The sequence below is a fragment of the Prionailurus viverrinus genome, chromosome B2 (assembly GCF_022837055.1).
Source record: "Prionailurus viverrinus isolate Anna chromosome B2, UM_Priviv_1.0, whole genome shotgun sequence".
Lineage (NCBI taxonomy): Eukaryota > Metazoa > Chordata > Mammalia > Carnivora > Felidae > Prionailurus > Prionailurus viverrinus.
The window spans coordinates 95,118,098-95,139,740 of record NC_062565.1 but is presented as its reverse complement, the minus strand read 5'-3'; the positions used below and the strand labels follow the sequence as shown (position 1 = coordinate 95,139,740).

The 21,643-nt window shown below is 41.2% G+C and overlaps 1 protein-coding gene across 1 annotated transcript; it reads left to right on the top strand.

Annotated features, from left to right (window-relative positions):
- The first annotated feature begins 978 nt into the window (after positions 1-978).
- Positions 979-19,536, top strand: POPDC3 (popeye domain containing 3). The gene is made up of 4 exons (XM_047859329.1): positions 979-1,084; positions 15,908-16,644; positions 17,715-17,823; positions 18,840-19,536. Exons 2-4 carry the CDS (start codon positions 16,160-16,162, stop codon positions 19,119-19,121), a joined length of 876 nt encoding a protein of 291 aa, XP_047715285.1. The 5' UTR covers positions 979-1,084; positions 15,908-16,159; the 3' UTR covers positions 19,122-19,536.
- The last annotated feature ends 2,107 nt before the right edge of the window (positions 19,537-21,643 follow it).

Sequence of the window (21,643 nt, the reverse complement as noted above, 5' to 3'; positions counted from 1 at the left end):
TGTCTATGCTTTTCACCCATTTGCTTTTTTTGAGAAGCCCACTGATTTGAATCAAGAAGCTAACCTTCCCTAGCTCCTGGGTGGCTCAGTCAGATGAGAGTTGGGCTCTGCCCTGACATGTGATAGTATAGAGCCTGCTCAGGATTGTGGCTTGCCCTCTCTCTCTCTGGCCCTCCTCAACTTGCAATCTCTCTCTCAAAATAAACTTAATTTTATTTTTTATTTAAAAAAAAATTTGATGTTATTTACTTTTGAGAGAGACAGAGAGAGCTCACAGCAGGGAGGGCGCAGAGAGAGAGAGGGAGACACAGAATCTGAAGCAGGCTCCAGGCTCTGAGCTGTCAGCACAGAGCCTGATGCAGGGCACGAACCCACAAACCCGTGAGATCATCACCTGAGTGCGTGAGATCATGACCTGAGCCCAAGTCCGAAGCTTAACCCAGGCGCCCCAAAATAAACTTAATTCTAAAAAAAGAAATTAACCTTTCTTTGTCCTATACACCCCAAATTTCCATCCCCACTGTGGTCATTTATCTCATCTTGTTTGTGGTGTGGGGGGTGGGGCGTGCGGGAAGGAGAGGGCACACAAAGAGTTGCTTTTCATCCCAGTCATCAATTCCAACGCTCTCTGCCTAGTAGAAGAGCGAATGCTAGGCTTATTTTCTAACCGTGATCAGTGTCCACTTGGGGAAACCCGTCTTTGCAAACTTTGGTCCGCAGCGGCCGCCCGGTCTATCGGCAGTCCTACAAGCTGGTGGCCGCGCCGCCTGCTCCCGGGAAGCTCGGGCGCCCCGGCCCCAGCGCGCCGGCCGCCGCCGCCCCCGCCCCCGCCCTCGCCCTCCCCCTGCGCCCCGGGGCGCGCGCCCGTGCCCGGCCCCCGCCCGCGCCGCCGCGCCGCACCGGAATGGGCTGCGGTCACTGTGCGTCCCGGCGCGGGGCGGGCGGCGGCGGCCGGGTGGGCGGCGAGGAGCGCGCCAGCCGGGCGCTCGGGGCTTCGGCGCCGGCCAGCCGGGCCCAGCGTGCTCGGCTGGGAAACTTCTGAGGGCGCAAGGCCGGAGCTCGGCGCAGGGCCGGGGAAGGAAAGGTAAGGAGGGGAGCCACGGGGCGCGTAGGCTGCCGCCTCCCGGGAGCTGTCCGCACCATCGCACCTTTCGCGCTTCGCTGCAACTTTGCTGGCGCGGCTTCCACCCCGGCCCCGCCCCGGGGTGTGGGCTGTGTGGCCGCCGACCCCCGGGAGCGCTTTTGCTTCGCCGCGCTGTGTTCCGCGCCGCCCCTCCGCGCCCGGCCCCGCTCAAGCCAATTCGAGCCCGGGAGTTCGGGCGGCGCCGCTCGCAGCTCCGCCGGCTGAGGGTCCGCTGCTGCGGGCTCCGCGCGCGCCGGCCGCTGGGAACTCCTGTCGTCTGCCCTGGGGGCGAGTCTCTGCCCCGGATCTTCTGTTGGTCCCACTCTTGCCCCAGGCACCTTGGAGCCCAAGGAAAGAGACCGCATTTCCGAGGGAGAAAAGCTGGTCCAAGGGGATCCCTGACCGTCTTAGGCTTCACCTTGGGGACGTCGTGCAGCGGTAGGGAGTTCCTGTCCCTCGTCTGCAAAGGGCCCAACTAGGGTCAGTGTTTTCACACTGAATTGGGAACACTGGAAAGCTGCCTCATCAAAGGTCACGCTGACCTGTTTTCTCTATTTGGGGATTCTCCTTGCAAAAAAAAAAAAAAAAAAAGAAAGAAAGAAAAAAGAAAAGAAAAAAAAGGAGGGGGGGGTAACAAAACCACTAAATTACTCCACCACCAAGGTCGTTTACAGAGGTATAATACATTTTGAGGGTCTGTATTTTAGAAAAAGATTAAAGGCACAGTAATGGGACTATGGCAAAAAAAAAAAAAAAATTTTTTTTTTTTGTTTTAGCCAGAAGACATTTGCAAAAAGTGACAAAGTTCTACATGTGAATAATAAATGGAAAAGTAGAATTAGAAGCCCACTTTTGAACATAATTTGCTTTTATTTAGTCAGCGGCAAGAATGGGAAGTCTCCCTTCCAGACTTTTTATTCTAACTCTTGTAGTTAGGTATTTTGAATTTGTAAGCTTGGACAGAGCAATTGCATCTTATGGCAGCCTTGAAAAATTCTTGGTCTCTGCTTATATTAAGGTTTGGTGGTGGCTGTTTTCTTTTCTGTTACCAGGGACTGGTGCATGCTCATGTCCCTTGTGTGACAGTACACTGCAGTAACGTGGCATTGTTCTTTGTGGCAAAAAAAAACCAAACAAGGACTACATGAAAGAAGACATAAATAAAACAGAAATTGGCTCTCTCTCCACATGTGCAAAATGAAGAGGTCTGGCTGATCCCAGATGATCTTTAAGGCTTCCTTCCTTCAAAACTGGAGAGTTTAGGATACAAATACAAATCGCAATCTAGAGTAAGACAGTTTTCTGTCCTAAAATTTTATACACATAAACTGGGAGGCACTGGATACTTGAGTTTCTGCAGTCTCCACAGTGTCTCAAAATAGCTGAATCATTGTGCATCCTGTGCTTCTAAACGGTGACATTCCATGCCATTAAATAAAAATGTGTCATGGAAAACCAAACTCTTATGCTTCTTATGGCAACACTGACTAATAGCATTGACCCACTGGAGCATTCACATCTGCTTATCTTAAAATAGTCAATCAAGCTCAAGAATGGTTGGGATGGTTATGAAGTGTTTGCTGTAATGTATGAGTGTAACAACACGTAAGCAACATGGCAGGCAAGAAGTTTCAAAACTGCTTTGGAAATCTCCATGATAGATCTGCAAGCCTGCAAATTGCAGTTGAAATTGTTTTTCCCAATTGTGGTTGTTGGTCAACAGTGATTATGAGCTATAGAGAGTAAGAGTTTACAAGAGTATATTGAATCATTAATTTGACTTTTTAAAGGAAAGGGGGAAATGTTTCTCTCTTTTATCTAAGTAGTTATAGGAAAATGTCTTAAAGTAAAAGTTTTAACAGGTATTTTTAAAAATTAAATAAAAAACCAAAAGTTGCTGACTTAAAGCCCCTGCATCAATGCTGGATCCTCCTCCAACCCAAAGAATACAGGGATTGATTCACACAGACCCAAAGTGAGATATTCTCATTTTGTGTTCTTCAACAGAATCATAATCTCTGGTGACTCTTACACACACCATGAAATGGGTTCTAGAAGGACAATCAACTGGTTGAGCCTATGCAAAAATCTTCATTGCTCTGAGCCTCATTTTTCACTCCCAGCAATGCTGATACAGCTACTAAAGTTGCACAGTTTTTGTGACTCCTTAAAGTGCCTGGCACATAGTATGAGCACAATTAATCATCATTTTCCCTGTCTCCCTCAGTAGGTGTTGTGTTTATGGACTGAGCAAACTATAGTATGAAACAGTAGTTACAGTTTTTGCTTTTAATTTCAAAAACTCTGTAGCAAAATCTTGATAATTGTTGAATCTGAGTAATGGGTGTATTGAGATTTATTATATAGTATTTTCTCTGTTTTTATATATGTTTAAAATTATTCATCAGAAAAAAAATTTAAGTATGGATCTGGGAAAAACACATAAAATACATTTCTAATCTTGCATTTCATTTTAAATTGCAATTTTAGGGGCGCCTGGGTGGCGCAGTCGGTTAAGCGTCCGACTTCAGCCAGGTCACGATCTCGCGGTCCGTGAGTTCGAGCCCTGCGTCGGGCTCTGGGCTGATGGCTTGGAGCCTGGAGCCTGTTTCCGATTCTGTGTCTCCCTCTCTCTCTGCCCCTCCCCCGTTCACGCTCTGTCTCTCTCTGTCCCAAAAATAAATAAACGTTGAAAAAAAAATTAAAAAAAAAAAAATAAATTGCAATTTTAAAATTATTTTGCATGGACTGGAAGGGTAAACACAATTATATATAAGGAGTGAGTGGGTGGAGAATGGTACCTGAGAATAGTCATGGTGATCTTCAGTTTTTTGTGAAATTTTTTTTATTATAAAAAAGATTTGTTAAAAGACAGTGATGTTTTTTACTTCTGGTTGTTGGGTTCCTGGGTTTTAATTATTTGGGATTTTTGTATTTAAAAATTTTCAAATTAATACAAAATCACCTTATTGTTTTATGAAATTATTATAAAGAATGAAGACAATCCAGATATATACAAAGACAAAAGTAAAGTAGTATCCCACCATCCAGAAATCATCATCTTTGACATTAAGATGGTTCTATGTCTTTATTTTCATTTATACAAATAGAAGGATATCGATCATGTATTAATTAATACATATGTATTAATGTGTTACGTGCTACTCCAGGGACACATAACAATGTTCTAGGGTTTGTTTGCCTGTTTGTTTGTTTTCAATCTTTGGTGGATATTCTAAAAAACAAGCTTGTTTGCATTTGATTTTTAAGACTTTAGACGATCTCCTAAAATGTAGTACAGTATTTATTTAAAAATTTAGTATGCATCAACTGACTTTAAATGAGTTTTAAGTAGCCTAAGTTTATTTGCATATCAGAGATATTTTTAGCTATTTAAGATAGATCTCATAATTTAGAGTAGGCTTAAATTGTAGCAACATTTGAATTTCACTAAAATGCAAGCTCCGGGAGGGCAGGGATTTATTGAATTATTGCATATTCCTAATATTTTCCTGGCCATTTGAAAGTTGATGACACAATTATGTTTGTTTTGAAAATAAGCATCAATGCCAATGCAGTTGAAATCACAGGGAACAATGTGAGCATAGCACACATTTTGTGCTTGCTCATGCATCATTTACTCAGCCAGAATACCAGGTGGATGCATTAAGCTATAGCCAGTTGACCTAAGCTAGGTAGGAGTACACGAAACACAAATACACATATACCTGAAACATCTAGCAGCTACCTTGGTTCACCACACATTATCCTGTGTTTTGCTATTCCTTTGCACCTGTGAACTTTTCTGTATAAAAACACATTCCTTGGAGCGCCTGGGTGGCTCAGTTGGTTAAGCATCTGACTTCGGCTCAGGTCATGATCTCACAGTTCGTGGGTTTGAGCCCCGCGTCGGGCCCTGTGCTGACCGTTCAGAGCCTGGAGCCTGCTTCGGATTCTGTGTCTCCCTCTCTCTCTGCCCCTCCCGCACTCGCACTCTGTCTCTATCTCTCAAAAATGAATAAACGTTAAAAAAAATTAAAAAAAAAACACTACTTTAGCATACCAAGAATGTCTAAGCCTCTTGATTCATAATGTCAAATAGTGCATGCAAAAGGAAAGTTTCAATATTGAAGAGAAACTTGAAATAATCAAACATTCTGAAAGAATCAAGAGAATTTGTATATTTCCTGAGCAGCAGAAATAAGGGAATAATCCACATTGCTTATCCACAGGCAGTGCCGCAATGTCGACAGTGCCGACCTCTATGGTTGGAATAACTTCAAGTATTACAAAGCCAATAACAAGGCTGAAAGAAAGAGAAGAAATGGAAAGATTAAGGAGCATGTGGATTCAGGACCAAACAGGGAACAGTCTCCCACAGTCAAAGAGAAAGCTCCTGTCTCCATGTAAACACCTTGAAAGGAAATCACCATACCCTGCACACGTGCTCCTTTTCGCACGAGTAGTGGGTGGTTTGGTTTCAAACATCACTGACCCTGGTGTGTGGTCCACCTGCTTATTTAGCCAGAAAAAAATGACCATAGCCATTTAGCTAGGTCACATGAACTTGATAGGCATGTTTGCCAGGAAGAAACATGAGGACCTGAACTAAATAAACATAAGAAAAGTGAGTTCATTTGTTGCATATAAGTCACTTGGAAGAAAGGGAAGGGGAAGTGTCTACCTTTGATTCATATCAAGGGGAGACTGTTTCATGGATCCATGGGTCCGGCTTGTCTTGTGTTTTCATCAGGAATCTCCGGTGAACTTCTGCCTGACTTGGTAGCAGCTGCTCAGAAAGGGATGGCCTGCTCATGCCATTTCTAGCCTGTGGAGAAGTCAGAAGAGCTTGAAGCAGAGCATGGAGATTGTTGTTGTTGTTGTTGTTTTAATGTTTATTTTGAGAAACAGAGCGTGTGTGTGAGAGTGGGGGGAGGGGCAGAGAGAGAGGGGAGAGAGAATCCCAAGCAGGCTGTGTCCTGTCAGCACGGATCTCGGTGCAGGGCTTGATCTCACAAACCAAGAAATCATGACCTGAGCTGATATCAAGAGTCGGATGCTTAACTGACGGAGCCACCCAGGCGCCCCGGGGATTGTTTATTACAAGGGACCAAATGACATACGTGAGAAGAATCGGTTTACTGTTGTTTCTTCAAATCAACAGTTATAGGACACAGTGATTCAACATAGGACCCACCTTCCCATCCATCTGTGTTGCTCAAAAATTGTAATTTCTTAAGAAGATATGTAAGTTCATTGAATCTAGAACAGAAGGGAGAAACCAAGAATGTTTGATTTGTTCCAGTAAGTCCAGATACTTAGACTCCAAACTGTACATGAAGCAGTGTGTCACAGTGGCTAAAAGGGCAAATGGTTGCGTTATTTGCATGTCTGCCTGGGAGTGAATCTGAGCTGCATCACTTGTGTATCCTTAGGCAACTTACTTAACTTCCCTGTACCTCAGTTTTCTCATCAGTAAAATGGGAACAATAAAGCTGTACACTTCAAAAAGTCGTGGGAATTCATAATATTCATAATATTTTAATATTTTAAATATTTTAATATTTTAAGTTATAATATTCATAATATTTTAAAATTCTTAGAAATGTGTCTGGCACATAGTAAGTGTTCGGTTAACTGTTAGATGCTGGTGATAGTAGTAGTAATAGCAGTAAATGAGGTTAAAGGAGATGGCAACTAGATACTGCATTAATTTCCCATTGCTCAACTCCTCTGAACTTGACGGAGTCACACAATTAGAAGAATTACAGAGCTCTCTGAGTGTAGTCTGTCTTTTGAGTGTGACTCTCCAGATGTGTCTGAGACCTCAAGTATTTGCCCTGTCTGTAGACATCAAGTCCATATGTATGGCTCAAGTTGACCAAGAACTGACGAAGCTGGAAGTCACCCAAGGAAGCGTGGTATTCCAGGAATTCTAGAGGTTGTGAACGAATGACATAATGATTCTGGAAATTGCCCATGTGACCAGAGGCTTTATAGTGTTGGGGCTATCTGATTCCATGAAGGGAGAACCTATAATATAGTCCTGGGAACCACAGTGAATAAATGTAATTCCCAGGGCATCTCTCAGTGTCTTGTTTTCCACACCCTATTCTTTAAAAGTATTACTGTTCTTATCTGATTGTCCAGACTTAAATCTAGCCAGGATTGAGTGTCTTCTGCTCCATTGATCTGTATTCCAACTCCATCTAAAATGTAGATTATTAGATTAATGAAAAGCCTTGTACATAGTGAGTACTCATAATTGTGTGTGTGGGGGTTTTTTTTTGTTTTTTTTTTTCTACTGTTTCGTAACAAAGTACCACAAACTAGCGGCTGAAAACACCACAAATCCATTATCACACAGTTTGGGTTGGATTTTTTTTAGATTTTATTTTATTGTTTTTTAATTTTTTTAATGTTATTTTTGAGATACAGAGAGAGACAGTGTGAGTGGGAGACGGGCAGAGAGAGAGAGAGACAGAATCCGAAGTAGGCTCCAGGCTCTGAGCTGTCAGCACAGAGCCTGATGCAGGGCTCGAACCCACAAACTGCAAGATCATGACCTGAGCCAAAGTCGGATGCTTAACCAGCTGAGCTACCCTGGGCGCTCAATATCACACAGTTTTTGTGGATCAGGAGTCCAGGCATGGCTGAACTGGATCCTCTGCTCAGGGCATTGAAAGCCTACAACCCGGGTTTCAGGCACACTGCACTCCCCTTTAGAGTCTGGGGTCCTCTTCCAAGCTTTTCAGATGGTTGGCAGAATTAAGCCCCTTGCAGTTGTAAGACTGACATACCCATTTTCTTGGTAACTGTTAGTTGGGGACTTCTTTCAGCTTACAGAGCCTGCCAACCATCCCTTGTCTTGTTGCTCCCATAAGCAGTTCACAACACGGTGTTTGCTTTCTTCCAGGCCAGTAGGAACATGTATCTCTAATTTTCAGTCCCTCTCCTGTTCTACAGTCTTATGTAACTTAATATAATCGCAGGTGACTATTCCAGCATCATTTACTGTATCATGTTATCTAATCAAGAAAGCATCTGTCCCATCTCATTCATAGGTTCTGCCACACTCAAGGATAAAGGATTATAGCATGTGTGCACCAATGAGATAGGAATCTTGAGTGCCATCTTACAATTCTGCCTATGTGATAACGTGAGAAATCAGACACAGATGGAGTTAATCAATGGACTTTAGATAAGACGTGAGAAGCAGAGAAGTCCAGCATAGACTGTAGGGATGTTTTCTAATTTTCTCAAGTCTCAAGAGAAGCCAACCTCTCATTGGTATGGAAGGTCAAAGGCATACTCTAGCGTAAGGAGCCTAATGGTGCATGAAGAAACTCATATGTTATATGAAAGCAAAGGCTGGTATGGACCCTATGAAATCCAGAAGGCCACAATTCAGTCTCCACTATGAAATTTAGGAGATTATCTGTCTGAGATTTCCAGCGAAAAATAAAACTGTGATAGAATTGCTTGGCAAGAGGAAAAAGTAGCGACTTCCTTGGTAGGATAAAGAGGCCAAGAGCTATAGTGGGGTTGGCCACCTATGTAGGCAGAAACCAGATGGTGATATCTATGCCATGGATAACATCTGATGACTGTAGCATATGAATATTGTAGCCAATATCATTTACATTTATATCAACTCTGTTCTTAATCTTAGATAATTCTTCCATATTTATGCACTTATATTATACATTATACATATGCACTGTTTGCACGGTGTCATGCCAAATCTTTTTCATTTCCTTTCTCTGTTATGTGAGAGGCTCTAGACCAGCACTGTCCAAGAGAAATATAATGTGAACCACATATGTAATTTAAAATTTTCTTTTTCAAAAAATTGTATTATTTATTTATTTGTTTGTTTGTGTGTTTACTTATTTTGAGAGATGGGGATAGAGAATGCATGCACACAAGCAGGAGAGGGGCAGAGAGAGAGGGAGAGAGAATCCCAAGCAGGCTCCTCGCTGTCAGCACAGAGTCCAGTGCGGGTCTCATACCCACAAACCATGAGATCGTGAAATGAGCCAAAATCAATAGTGGGATGCTTAACCAACTGAGCCACACAGGCATCCCACAATATTAAATTTTCTAGTAGCAACATTGAAAAATAAGACAAGGGCGAAATTAACTTTGATATTTTATTTAACCGACCATTTCTAAAACATTATCATTTCAGCATATAATCAAGATCAAAGTTATTAATGACATATTCTTTATCTTTGCTCTAAGGCTTTGAAATCCATGTGTATGACACATTTCAATTCAGACCAGCCACGTGTGGCTAACAGCTACCATATTGGACAGCACACCTCTAGAGTTCTAAGCCCTCTGATCATGGGCATTTAATTTCAACTCTCAATTCTCTCTGCACTCACTTTCTAGATAATCTTGCCAACCCCAGTATTTCTTAAGCATTGTTCTGCGTAATAGTAACTGCTAAAGATCCTTCCATCTTCCCCCTTATCTTCTGCTGTGAACTATGTTGCTAGACCAAGAGTATTAGGTTACTTGAGGATAAAACCGTGTTCCCCTTTCCTCTAATTTCTTTCTGAACTTTGGGATCTCTTACAATTCCAAAGGGTCTTCAATCCTTCTTTGTTCCTCTATCTCAATAGAAACACTTCTTCCTGTCACTTCTTCCTCATAGTATAATACATGCTTTCCTTTCTTTCTAGTCTAACAAATAAATCATTGATTCAGGTATTGGTTAGATCTCACCTGGGCTTCCTGTTTGTTCCAAAACTGTATTCCGAACACGGCTTTTATACCCAAGCATTTTTTGTCCTTATCAGTCCATGAACATTTATTGAGGACTCGCTGTGTTCTAGACAGAGGGAAATTCCACATATATTTCTATATATATGTATATACACATACATACATACACACACACACATAAAATAACCAAACATTAAAGCTGATATTTTAAAATGTTTGGGGTGTCTGGGTAGCCAGTTAAGTGTCCATCCAACTCTTGATTTCAGCTTAGGTCATGTTGTCTCAGTTTGTGAGTTCAAGCTGTGCCTTGTCAACGCACAGCCTGCTTAGGATTCTCTCTCCCTCTTCCTCTGCCCCTCTCCTGCCCGTGCTAGCGTGCACACACTCTCTCTCAAAATAAATAAATAAATAAATAAAATAAAATACTATGTTTACTTCTTTTAGAAAATTACTTGAATATGTACCCCGACTAAAAGAATAAACAAATTATGATGCTTTAAAAAGGAAATACATATAATGGTCAATATAACATGTGATGGAAACCATGCTGACAGGTAATAAAGGCCATAAACATTCAGAGCTAGAAGGTGCACTTCAGGCCACCCTGTTAAGGAAAGGCTACTGCAGAATATCCACCAGCCTGGAGCCCTCTTGGAATGATGAGTGCTGAGGAAGGAAAATGCCTCCTCACCTGAGCAAAGCATGCAAATGAGAACACAGAAGGAGAAAATGTGCCTTTACAGCAAATTAAAATTAGATCCTTTGCTCCACAGAATGTTCTGGTGTCTCTCATTCAACCCCCTTGATAGTTCTTCACCCTGGTTGTACATCAGAAAATGCCAGTGCCTGGGCCCCAGCACAGGCTGTAAGTAATTAAGTAAGCAATTTGAGAGTGGGGCCCCTCTCACAACCCTGGTGTTAAGATCTACAGTCTTAATTCAGTTCTACCACTCAGCTCTGTATTTTAACTCATGCTAGAAAAAGTCTCCCATTCCTTATCATCTAGAGTCATGTTATTTTAGAGCTAAAAGGGACCTCACATTATTTTGTCCAACTCTTTCATTTTACCAATGAGGAAACAGGTCTAGAAAGATTACAGTCACACAGCTATTTAGGGGCACGGCTAAGACTAGAACCTTTCTTTTAAGTAATAATGCTAACTGAACACACTAGACACAGAATGGTGCCCTAACACCAGTACTACCACCCTGGGCAGACAGTGAGGGATCAAAAACACACAGAGTAATCAGCATAGAAGCACAGCCAGGAATGAACAAAGCTGAGGTCCTGCAAACAAGCAAGAATAATTCAGAAATCATTCAGGAACAATGTAGAATAAAGGTAGAATGTAGAATAAACTTTAGTGTGCATAATAATCAACTGGGAGCTTATTAGAAAGGTGTATTTCCAGGTCCTTCCCAGCTCAGTGATTCTGGCATGGGGCCAGGGAAGGGATAGTCTACCAGGCCACCCAGGTGATTCTGATGTAAGTGGTTTGAGGATACCTGCTGGGAAGCCCGAAACACTAATCATAGGTAGAAGATTATTGTTGGCTTCCAGAGACTGGCCTCTTGGCCATGGGAGAGTAAAGACTCAAGGGTGGGCTGGTTATGGGACTACATCTACCAGCAGTAGGAGGTCAGGACACAGAGAAGAATAAGAGATCACCCCCGCAGGAATGAGTAAATTTAGAATTTAAAATGTAAAGTTGGGTAGCAGCCAAAAGTAACATTTGTATGTCTGTCTTCAATTGTAATCCTCTGGGTGAAAGAAAGTTTTTAAAAACTATATTCTGCGAATGGCTCAGCTCTGTAAAATATAAGCAACAAGTACAGTGATTCCATGTCTATATTATTTTTAAATTTGCCACGAAGTTTTAAGATAGATTTTCTCATTTGAATCTTCTAAAACCCGTCAGAGTAGACAGAATAGGTGGTATTACCTCTGTTTTACTAATGAATAAACATGCCTGGGTTCACCTAGGTGGCAAGGAGGAAACTAATGCCTATGTTTTCTAAATCCTGGTGCTGTGGAAGCAGAATAATAAATGTGGTGTAGACTGTGAGCTTCAGAATCAGGCAGAACTGGGTGGAATTTTAGTACCAATATTAGCAGTGTGACCTTGAACAATTTACTTACCTTCTCTAAGTCTTAATTTCCTCATCTGTAAGATTGAGATATAATACCTTTCTTATGGGCTTGTTGTGAAGATTTTTTTTTTTAATTTTTTTTCAACGTTTATTTATTTTTGGGACAGAGAGAGACAGAGCATGAACGGGGGAGGGGCAGAGAGAGAGGGAGACACAGAATCGGAAACAGGCTCCAGGCTCTGAGCCATCAGCCCAGAGCCTGACGCGGGGCTCGAACTCCCAGACCGCGAGATCGTGACCTGGCTGAAGTCGGACGCTTAACCGACTGCGCCACCCAGGCGCCCCTGTTGTGAAGATTAAATGAGATAGTTTTTAAGTATGTCTGGCACATAAGTCCTGAGTAAATGTACCTCCTTGAGGAGAAGTAGAGAAAACCAGCTTTAAGTAAATTATGATTTTGCATATGAAACACATGCCAAAGTTAGGACCTCTTCCAATTAATTGGTAGAATATTGATGGAATTTTTATCTTCTGAGTTGCCTAGCAACCAACACTAACTCAATACCACTAGCTATGAGAGTTGTTGTTTTTAATCAGATTAAGTATTCAGCTGCTCTAAAGGAACTCAATTTGTAGGAAGACGAAAGGATTCCCCTATGAATCTGGAGCTGTGCCAGACATTTAAATAAGTAGTGTCCCAATTCCTTAGTGATTCTGTACTGAACTGTCTTGGATGTTGAAATATTCCCTGCTTCTTTTCCCCTGGGTGGCAGAAGATGTTACAACATTCATTAAATTGGATAGAGAGTAGGAACGGAGAAGGCAGAGTCCTTGCACCTTGAAACCAGCATATTCAATCAACATTCATTGCATGCCAGGAATCAGAAATACAAAACCATTTGTCTTTGCCCCTTAAGAATTTCAGAGTCTAGGAGAGGCGGTCAGTCAATGTTGAATAATAGAGCAAATTATTTCATGAGCGGCTTTCCATGTCTATTTCCCTGGCTCTACCCTAAACATTATGGATTGAGCAGTGCGAGTGGATACGGAAGATCTTAAATATTCACTGTTAGAATTATTATTTTCCTGGCAAACCCGTCCTGACGGAATATCCCACTGTCTCCCAACACATTCATGTCAGGATCACAGCCTTAAAAGGCTGCACTTCCTGGTGGAGAGCGCAGGGAGCTGAGTGGAGAGGGTCTTTTCCCTTGCTGCTGTGACTTACTGCCTCTTTTGCCTGAAGCCAGTTACTCAGACAATCCTGTGGCCTGCTTTTTCCATTTGTAAGCAGGGCATGATGATTTAGATTCTGCTTCTCTCGTGGCAACAAGTGTGATGCAATGAGATAATAAATGTACGAGTTCTGAACAGATACGTGCAATTTCTGAGCTAGTCTTAATCATTTGGCACCAAGCTTATGTCACATTTCAGGTAGCACCCTTGTACCTTCCATTAAATTTCCTTATTCCTTTATAACTCAGGGCCATACGATTTAAAGAGTAGAAAAGTGGCAGGTTGGAATTGCTGTGTTTATTTGCACTTAATGTTGCCTCCATCATTTTGTATGTCTGTGCGCTAGCTTCTTTTGCAGGGAAGATGGGCTTTTTTTGCCTGAGAAATCCATCTTGCCCCTCTGGCATTTCGGCGTTTATTTACCCAAAAACATGACTTAAGGCCTTCAGGCCTTTCAAGCAGGCAGCTGGTTGATGAATCATGTTCGGCGTTCCTATAGTACTGCTGGCACATGTCAGAGGAACACTCATGCCCGTCACCTGCCCCTGTCAGTTCTTTCTCTTCTAATAAAATACATCTGTGTTGGTGACTGAATAAAAACACCATGTGGAGAAAGGCTGGGTGTGGAGTAATTTAATCAGGGCAAGTCAGCACTCTGAGTTGAGCGATACAGTGTCAAGGATAGGAGGATGGTTTGGTAGCAGCTTTTAGAAACAGGAGCCACTGGAAAGGGCCGGAAGCGCGGTGCTTGTGATCATAATGGGTCACGGTCCTGGAATGCAGGTGGCCCAATCTATCTCTCCAAGTCAGGGTCTTCAGGGCACAAGATTCCCATAAGCTCCTTTCGGAATTGCCACAAGGGTTTTGCATGGCCTTTTTCTATTAGCATCATTTTAACATTTTTGTTGAGGGTTATAAATTTTTAAGGAAGTTCAAGCCGAAGTTCAGAGCCCTGCCAGCAGTGCTTTTTAACATTGGCTTTAGTGGCTACGTTTGGTATCCTGAGGAACTGATTAATTTAAAACACCCTCATTTTAAAAGTAAAACAGCAGGGAGACTGACATTTGCAGTCTGGTATTTTGCCGTTCTCACTGCTCATTGTGTTTAAAAATTTGTTTTCTTTGTTGTGAATATCCAGTAGTATATATAATTTTGTGTTGTGTTTAAAGAGGAGAAATTAAACATGTTCAGGGTGCTGGTCTGCCCCGAACCTCATCATCTCACAGAATGACAGGGGGAGGCAGTAATTAGGGGCCACGGGATGTTTAAAGTGCCTTGGAAAGTAGCTTAAGTAAAAATAACAGCGTAAGTTATAGGTTTGTTGTTTTGTTGGTTTTTCTTTTTGTAATGATTCACCTGGCAGTGTTCTTAAAGTCGTTATTTGCTGAGAAAAGAATCACTGTCCAAGATGAAAAACCAACAACAGCGGCTCCTTTATTTCTATCTCCAGTCCTGTTGGTGATCATACTTACGGTTCCCTTTTTTACTTCAGCTAAGTCATTTTCACGTCTATGTGTTTTGTTTTGTTTTTTCCTACGAGACAAGATCTGTGCTATCTGATACTTCATTAACAGGTGTTCTGGAGATAATCTAGCCCCAAAATAAAAACACTAAATATAGCACTCAAGTTCAAGGCTTCTGAATGTTATTATGACTTAAAAATTCAATCCAATGGAGGCTTCACACCGAAACTATTTATTGTTAAGAAACCTGGTGGTAAATGATGCACATCCTACAGCTCCATCATCCTGGTTAAATCCCTCCTGACTCAGATCACACATTAGCATTCTTACCATATGGCTCAAAGGGTAGAGAATATATGCGCAGAGGAACAAGTCGGTAACATTTTTTGACCATCTGGTAAATAAATGTGTAAGTAGCAGGAATTTTAATATTTATTTAGTTACATGGACGCAACCTTTGACCTGAGACAGGCTCTAACACAGTAAAGTAGAACTGAATTTACATTTCTCAAATATTTTTTATCTAACTCATTAAACATATTCATAGTCTACTATTATGCTCTTAAAATCCAACACCTAATCATGTGTTTCTTATGTTTATTGTTTTATCAGGGCTCCTTACAGTGCCTAACTTAAAATATCTTTCATGAGAGGCCACATGTTTGGATCCAGCATACAGGCTTATGTGCTGAAGTTCTGCTCTACCCCAACCACTGTGCGACCTGGGATAAATTACTTGACCTCTCTGAGCCTTGAATTCTTCATTTGTAAAGAGAAAATAACATTGTCAAACAGTTATCCCTCAAAGGGTGGTCCATGAAATGCCATGGGTTGATACATCAAAATCATGTGGGGGGCATTGTCAAAATACCAACACATAGGCCTCACCCTCAGAGATTCTGACTCAATATGCCTGGAAACAGCCTAGAATCTGTATTTTTAGTCACTGTCATAAGTGATTCTGAGGTACACCGAGCTATTATTATGAAGACTAGTTGATTATAGCACCTAGTTTCCTAGGAAAATATGTGGGTAGCTAATTCTAACAAATACTAAAATTCTGTAAATAATTTGTTATTATTATTATTAAGCATAACCCTAAATATATAAATTTTATATCCTAGAAACTTAACATTTGACAGCATTCATGCTTAAAATAGTCCAACTTCACAGAAAATAGGGTGTCAGTTTGAATGCTGGTGATTCATTAAATATACCTCTCGATTTTTGTGTAATTAGATCCTTCCTTTTTTCTTGTCCAGGAAACCACAAAACATTTGTGGACTAGATCTAAATCAGGAGCCCAAACGAACTTAAAGAAGCTAGCATGGGATTTTTAGTTTCTCAAGATCCATACACACAAAACCCTTAATCACTACAACTCCATTGCCCAGGCTTTCGCGGGTTTTCTAAAGACTTTGCGAAACTCTGATGATGGAAAAGTGAAGGACTTAATTACTTGCTTCAATATCATTCGACGTCAACGGAAAAGTGAACCAGACAGTAGTACCGCCATGGAAAGAAATTCAAGCTTATGGAAGAACCTAATAGATGAGCACCCAATCTGCAGCACCTGGAAGGAAGAGGCCGAAGGAGCCATTTATCATCTCGCCAGTATTTTATTTGTAGTAGGTTTCATGGGTGGCAGTGGATTCTTTGGGCTCCTTTACGTCTTCAGTTTGCTGGGTTTGGGTTTTCTCTGCTCTGCCGTCTGGGCTTGGGTCGACGTCTGTGCAGCCGACATATTTTCCTGGAATTTTGTACTGTTCGTCATCTGCTTCATGCAGTTTGTCCACATTGCCTATCAAGTTCGCAGCATAACTTTTTCTCGCGAATTCCAGCTATTGTACAGCTCCCTTTTCCAGCCTCTGGGGACCTCTTTGCCTGTCTTCAGAACAATTGCTCTGAGCTCTGAAGTGGTTACTTTGGAAAAGGAACACTGTTACGCCATGCAGGGGAAAACCTCCATTGATAAGCTCTCCCTTCTTGTTTCGGGAAGGTTTGTACTCTTGCTGCTTGCTCTATCTCAGTTATTTCCTCTGTTAGTTACTAGCTGGTGTTTCTTTCTGCTGCACTTTTCCATCTCAACAGAGGATAATATGTGGCACGGGGAGGTACGAGAAACCCCATGACACATACGTAGGCATTTAGAGTGCATGCTGTTATTTACTTGAAGCAGGATATAATCTAGAGCCTTAATATTTCTTCTTAGAAATAAGATGAACAAATGGGTTTGTCTGCATGTGCTGTTTGTTTCCAAGGTAATCACAGAGGGTCAGGAAGAGGATGATGCCAGCTTGAATGAACAGAATACTTATGTTGGCATGCAAAGTACTTTAAATAGTCTCTGATAGGGTGCTCTTTTAGGTAATACAGAACATTTAAGGTTTATAATGATCGATGTTTTTCGGAGAATTATAGAATTGTCCACTTTTTACAAGCAGGGGGTGCACCATATATATGTATGTATATATATACGTATATATATATGTATGTATATATATACATATATATATGTGTGTATATATATATGTGTGTGTGTATATATATATGTATATATATACATACATATATATATACACACACACATATATGTTATATTTATATTTGTATGTAAATTTTGAAAACAAAGTTTGGGGGAGGAAACAATAATGTGATGATTCATGTCTTTAAGAAGTGTAAACATTTAGTTTACAGAGGCATTTACAGTAGTACTCCTTTATGTTCTTCAGTGTTCTACTAAATGTAAAATCTGACTGAGCGCATTGAAACTTTTTCTGGAAGTATAACGTATGCACACAGATGGGCCCATGTCATCAAGGTACACCGTGACATAGTTTCTGATGAATTTCACCAATATTCCAGAATCCTAACTGTGTGAGGAATATCAGTCCATGAATCTTACAGATTTTGTCACTTACTAGCATGCATGAGTTTAAGATTCATCCTACGAAATTTTAAAAGGCAAAAAGGTTATGAGAGATTTGAAATACTGCACTCTGCACTTGCCCCCAATCATGTGCTTGCTTTCTCCTTCTCTCATAAGTGATGTTCTTTGTGTTTGGGTAGGATTCGAGTGACCGTTGATGGCGAATTTCTGCATTACATTTTCCCCTTTCAGTTCCTGGATTCTCCCGAGTGGGACTCCCTGAGACCCACAGAGGAAGGCATTTTTCAGGTAAGGGATAACTGGGCCCCACAGTGAACACTGCCTCTCCCAAACAACGTTTGTTTAAAAATAGGCAAACAAACAAAACAGCAGGTGACAGAGCAATAATTTATACCCAACTCTGGAATGTACTTTGCAGGATACACGACTTCCCAGTTCTGTTTGACCCTTGCTGATGACTGTCCCTGTACAGGTCCAGTGACACAAAGAAGAATGGGCATTGTATATGACAGAAAGGAGTCTATGATAGATATTCTTAAATTTTCTTCTGCTTAACTGCATATATGGGGATTAAAATATGATTAATTGAGATTTGACTGTAAACACTGCCATTTTGACGGTTTAGAAAAACACCAAGAATTTAAAAGTCTGCCCTTATTACAAAGTAAGTGATGCTTAAAATTTTAAATGCTAATAGATTTCAGTTATTCTCCAGCAGAAAAGAAAAGAGAAAAAAAGTGGCAACCTTACTGTCACTACTCTGCTACTGTGTCTGGTACTTTTGAAAGGTAATCATTTCAATGGATTCTACCTATTATGGTGTATTGATTAATACATGCAACATACATGTGTGTATACAAATATAAAATCATATACATATGCAGAATAGGTAAACACATTGTGCTTTGTACTGTAGAAACAATTAGAGTTAAATGTCTGCAGTTTGGGGGGCTGACTTGGAAATACTTCTCTAACCATTAGCCAACTTTATTAGTTTTTCACATCAGGTAGCTCTCACTTTAGTAAAAGGCAGGTTTTAAAATAGTTAAATTGGAAATGGGCACAACATTGTGATTGTTTGCATTATAAATTATATGTGCATATATATATATATGTACATATATATGTAGTATAAATATATATAGTAGTTTTTCTCTGTTTTTACCATATATTGTGGGTCAGTGAACTTTTTTAACCTAAAAAATCAGCCAGTGAAATTTATTTAAAACTGGGGCAAAAAAGAAGTGGCAGAACTTGTCTTGCTTCCTAATCTTTGTCTTCTCTGTGGTCTTACGTTTTCGTAGGTGACCCTCACAGCAGAGACTGATTGTCGATATGTGTCTTGGAGGAGAAAGAAATTATATTTGCTCTTCGCTCAGCATCGTTACATCTCCCGCCTGTTTTCAGTTTTAATTGGAAGTGACATTGCAGATAAACTCTATGCCTTGAATGACAGAGTATATACAGGGAAAACATACCACTACGATATTCGGTTACCCAACTTCTATCAAATGTCAAGTCCAAAACTACCCAAATCACCCCTGACAGAACATTTCCGGAACTCCAGACCGTATTGTGATAAATGACTTGGAAGTGTGAAGTTTTTTAATTATAAAAAAGACTCTCTTCATCATTCCCCAAATGAAATACAGTGAATTGTGCTCACCAGTATTTTTATAACTCAGACTCTGAGGCAAGGTGCCACTGCCAGCTGCTTTATTCATCTCAACTTTTGCGTTGCGAATAAAGTTTACAAATTTCTCTGTATTTCTTATTGGAATAAATGGGGGGGGATGAATAACTACGGGAAGTTTGTCCTTTTCTGTGTCAGAACTGGGAAATGAAATTTTGCGTTCTCGAATATTTCCTCAGATTTATTCAAATCTTATGTCTTGCCCTATTGAGTTAGGCACTGCTTCTCAAGAAGCAGCCAGAACATACTCTCAGCATGATAGCAGGTTGCCACCGTCCACATCAGTGTTTCCAGAATTCACTTTTTGCTACAGCCTCTGAGGAAAGCAAGATGTAATCTTGTGGTGGGCAGCAATTATTTATTTTAAATGTAAAGTTATTTAATATGAGTGGAAAGTAGAATAAATGCAAGAGATGATAACATGTCAATCTTGAAGTCTACTTTATTGCTGCAGTAATCTATCAGCTTCGTCTTTACAATAACATATTTTTAACAAGGCATTTCATGAAAAACAAAGCTGCATGATAATTACTGAGTAAAAAGAATACCCATGAACAAATAGTAAAAGCGTTCTGTGGTATTTCAATTTCACATGCTTAGCCGAACGGGCAGGAGTAAGTGGTTTGGCTGGATAGTGAGGGACTCACAGTGAATGCTCTGTTCACCACACAAACATGGGAGTCTGCCAGGGCACATGAGAGGCTCAGTCAGTTGACTGGCTCTTGATTTTGGCTCAGGTTGTGACAATTCAGGTCATGATTCCAGGATCTTGGGATCAAGCCCTACCTCAAGCTGAGCATGTAGCCTGCTTCAGGTTCTCTCCTCTCTTTGCCTCTGCCCCTCTCCCCTGCTCTCTCTCCCTCTCTCTCTCAAAGTAAAAAAAAACAACAACAACGAAAACTATACGGGAGTCTGCCTTACAGCAGTCCCTTCAGCATTGTAAAGAGAGCTAACAGATCCTCAGTCACAAATCTGATCCCTATCTTTGGAAAACTCGTTTTCTGGAGATCATGTGCAGGCCATGTTGTTAGGTAGAAAGATAAATCATCATGCATTTAACAAATATGTATTGAGCACCTACAATGGCTCTAGGTGCTGACGTTGGCACTAGGGATGTATCAAGTAACAGAGACTCCATCCCTCATGGAACTTGCATTCTTGGGGTGAGAGAACCAGATAGTAAAATAAAACAGAAAAGGCTGGAGTCAGAGTGTCCTAAAGATAAATTAGGGAAGGTGGGTGGGAAGGAGCACTCTAATTTTAATAGGATGGTCAAAGAAGGCCTGAATGAGAAGGTAATGTCTGAACAAAGACCTGAAAAAAAGCAGAGGAACAATCCATGCAGACATCTGGGGAATGAGCAATCAGCGGGAAACAGAAGAGCAAACGAGGAGACCCTTAAACATGAGCAGGAGCAGCTAGATGGCCAGGATGGCTACAGCAGAATGAGCACTAGGGAGAGAAAGCAAAGAGGTAATTGGGCAAGTCACAGTAAGGACTTTGACTTTTATTCTGAAAGTGACCAGAAGTCACTGGGGAATTTTAACTAGAAGCATGGTGTGATCTGCCCTATTCAATAGAATTACATTGGCTAGCCTAGTGAGACTAGCCTGGGGGAAAGGGGGACAAGAGTGGACTTGAAAGGGGATATCAAAGTTAAGCACAAGATGCCTACTACGAGACACTGATGTAGAATAAATAGTTGGATGAGTCTAGAGTTCTAGAGAAAGGTCTGGGCTAGAGAGAAAGATTTGGGGAGTATGTCACCTACAGATGACACTTAAAGCCATGAAAGTAGATGAGATGGCCAAGGGACCAAGTGTAGATTCAGAAGAAAAAATGTTGGAGGACCTTTCCTTGGAGTGCTCCATTGTTCAGAGGACAGGGATATGGGGAAGAAGCAGCAAAAGACACGAGAAGGAGCAGCTACTGAGGTAGGAAGAAAATCAGGAGCGTTGGGGGCCTGGAAGCCAAGTGAAGAAAGTGTTCAAGGAGAAGGGAGCAGTGAACTGTCTCAAATGTGGCTGACAGGTCAGGTGATATGAAGGCTGAGAATAAACCCCGGGGTTGAGCAGCATGGAGGTCACTGGTGAACATGACAGGAACAATTTTAGTGGAGTGATTGGGAACAAACACTCGACTAAAGTAGATTGAGGGGAAATGAGAGGCAAGAAGTGGGAAGAGCAAGTATAAGTAAGCTTTTCAAGCCGTTTTGATGTGACAGAAAGTAGAAACTTCCTGAGCAGGAAGTGGGGTCAAGAAAGAGGACGTTTTGTTGTTGTTTTGAACATAAGAGAAATAATAGTATATTTGTAAACTGATGGGCCTGGTCCAGAAAAGAGGGGTAAATTGCTGGAGGGATGACCTTGAACAAGTGAGTGATAATAGGATCCAGTGACCTTAAATAGGAACATG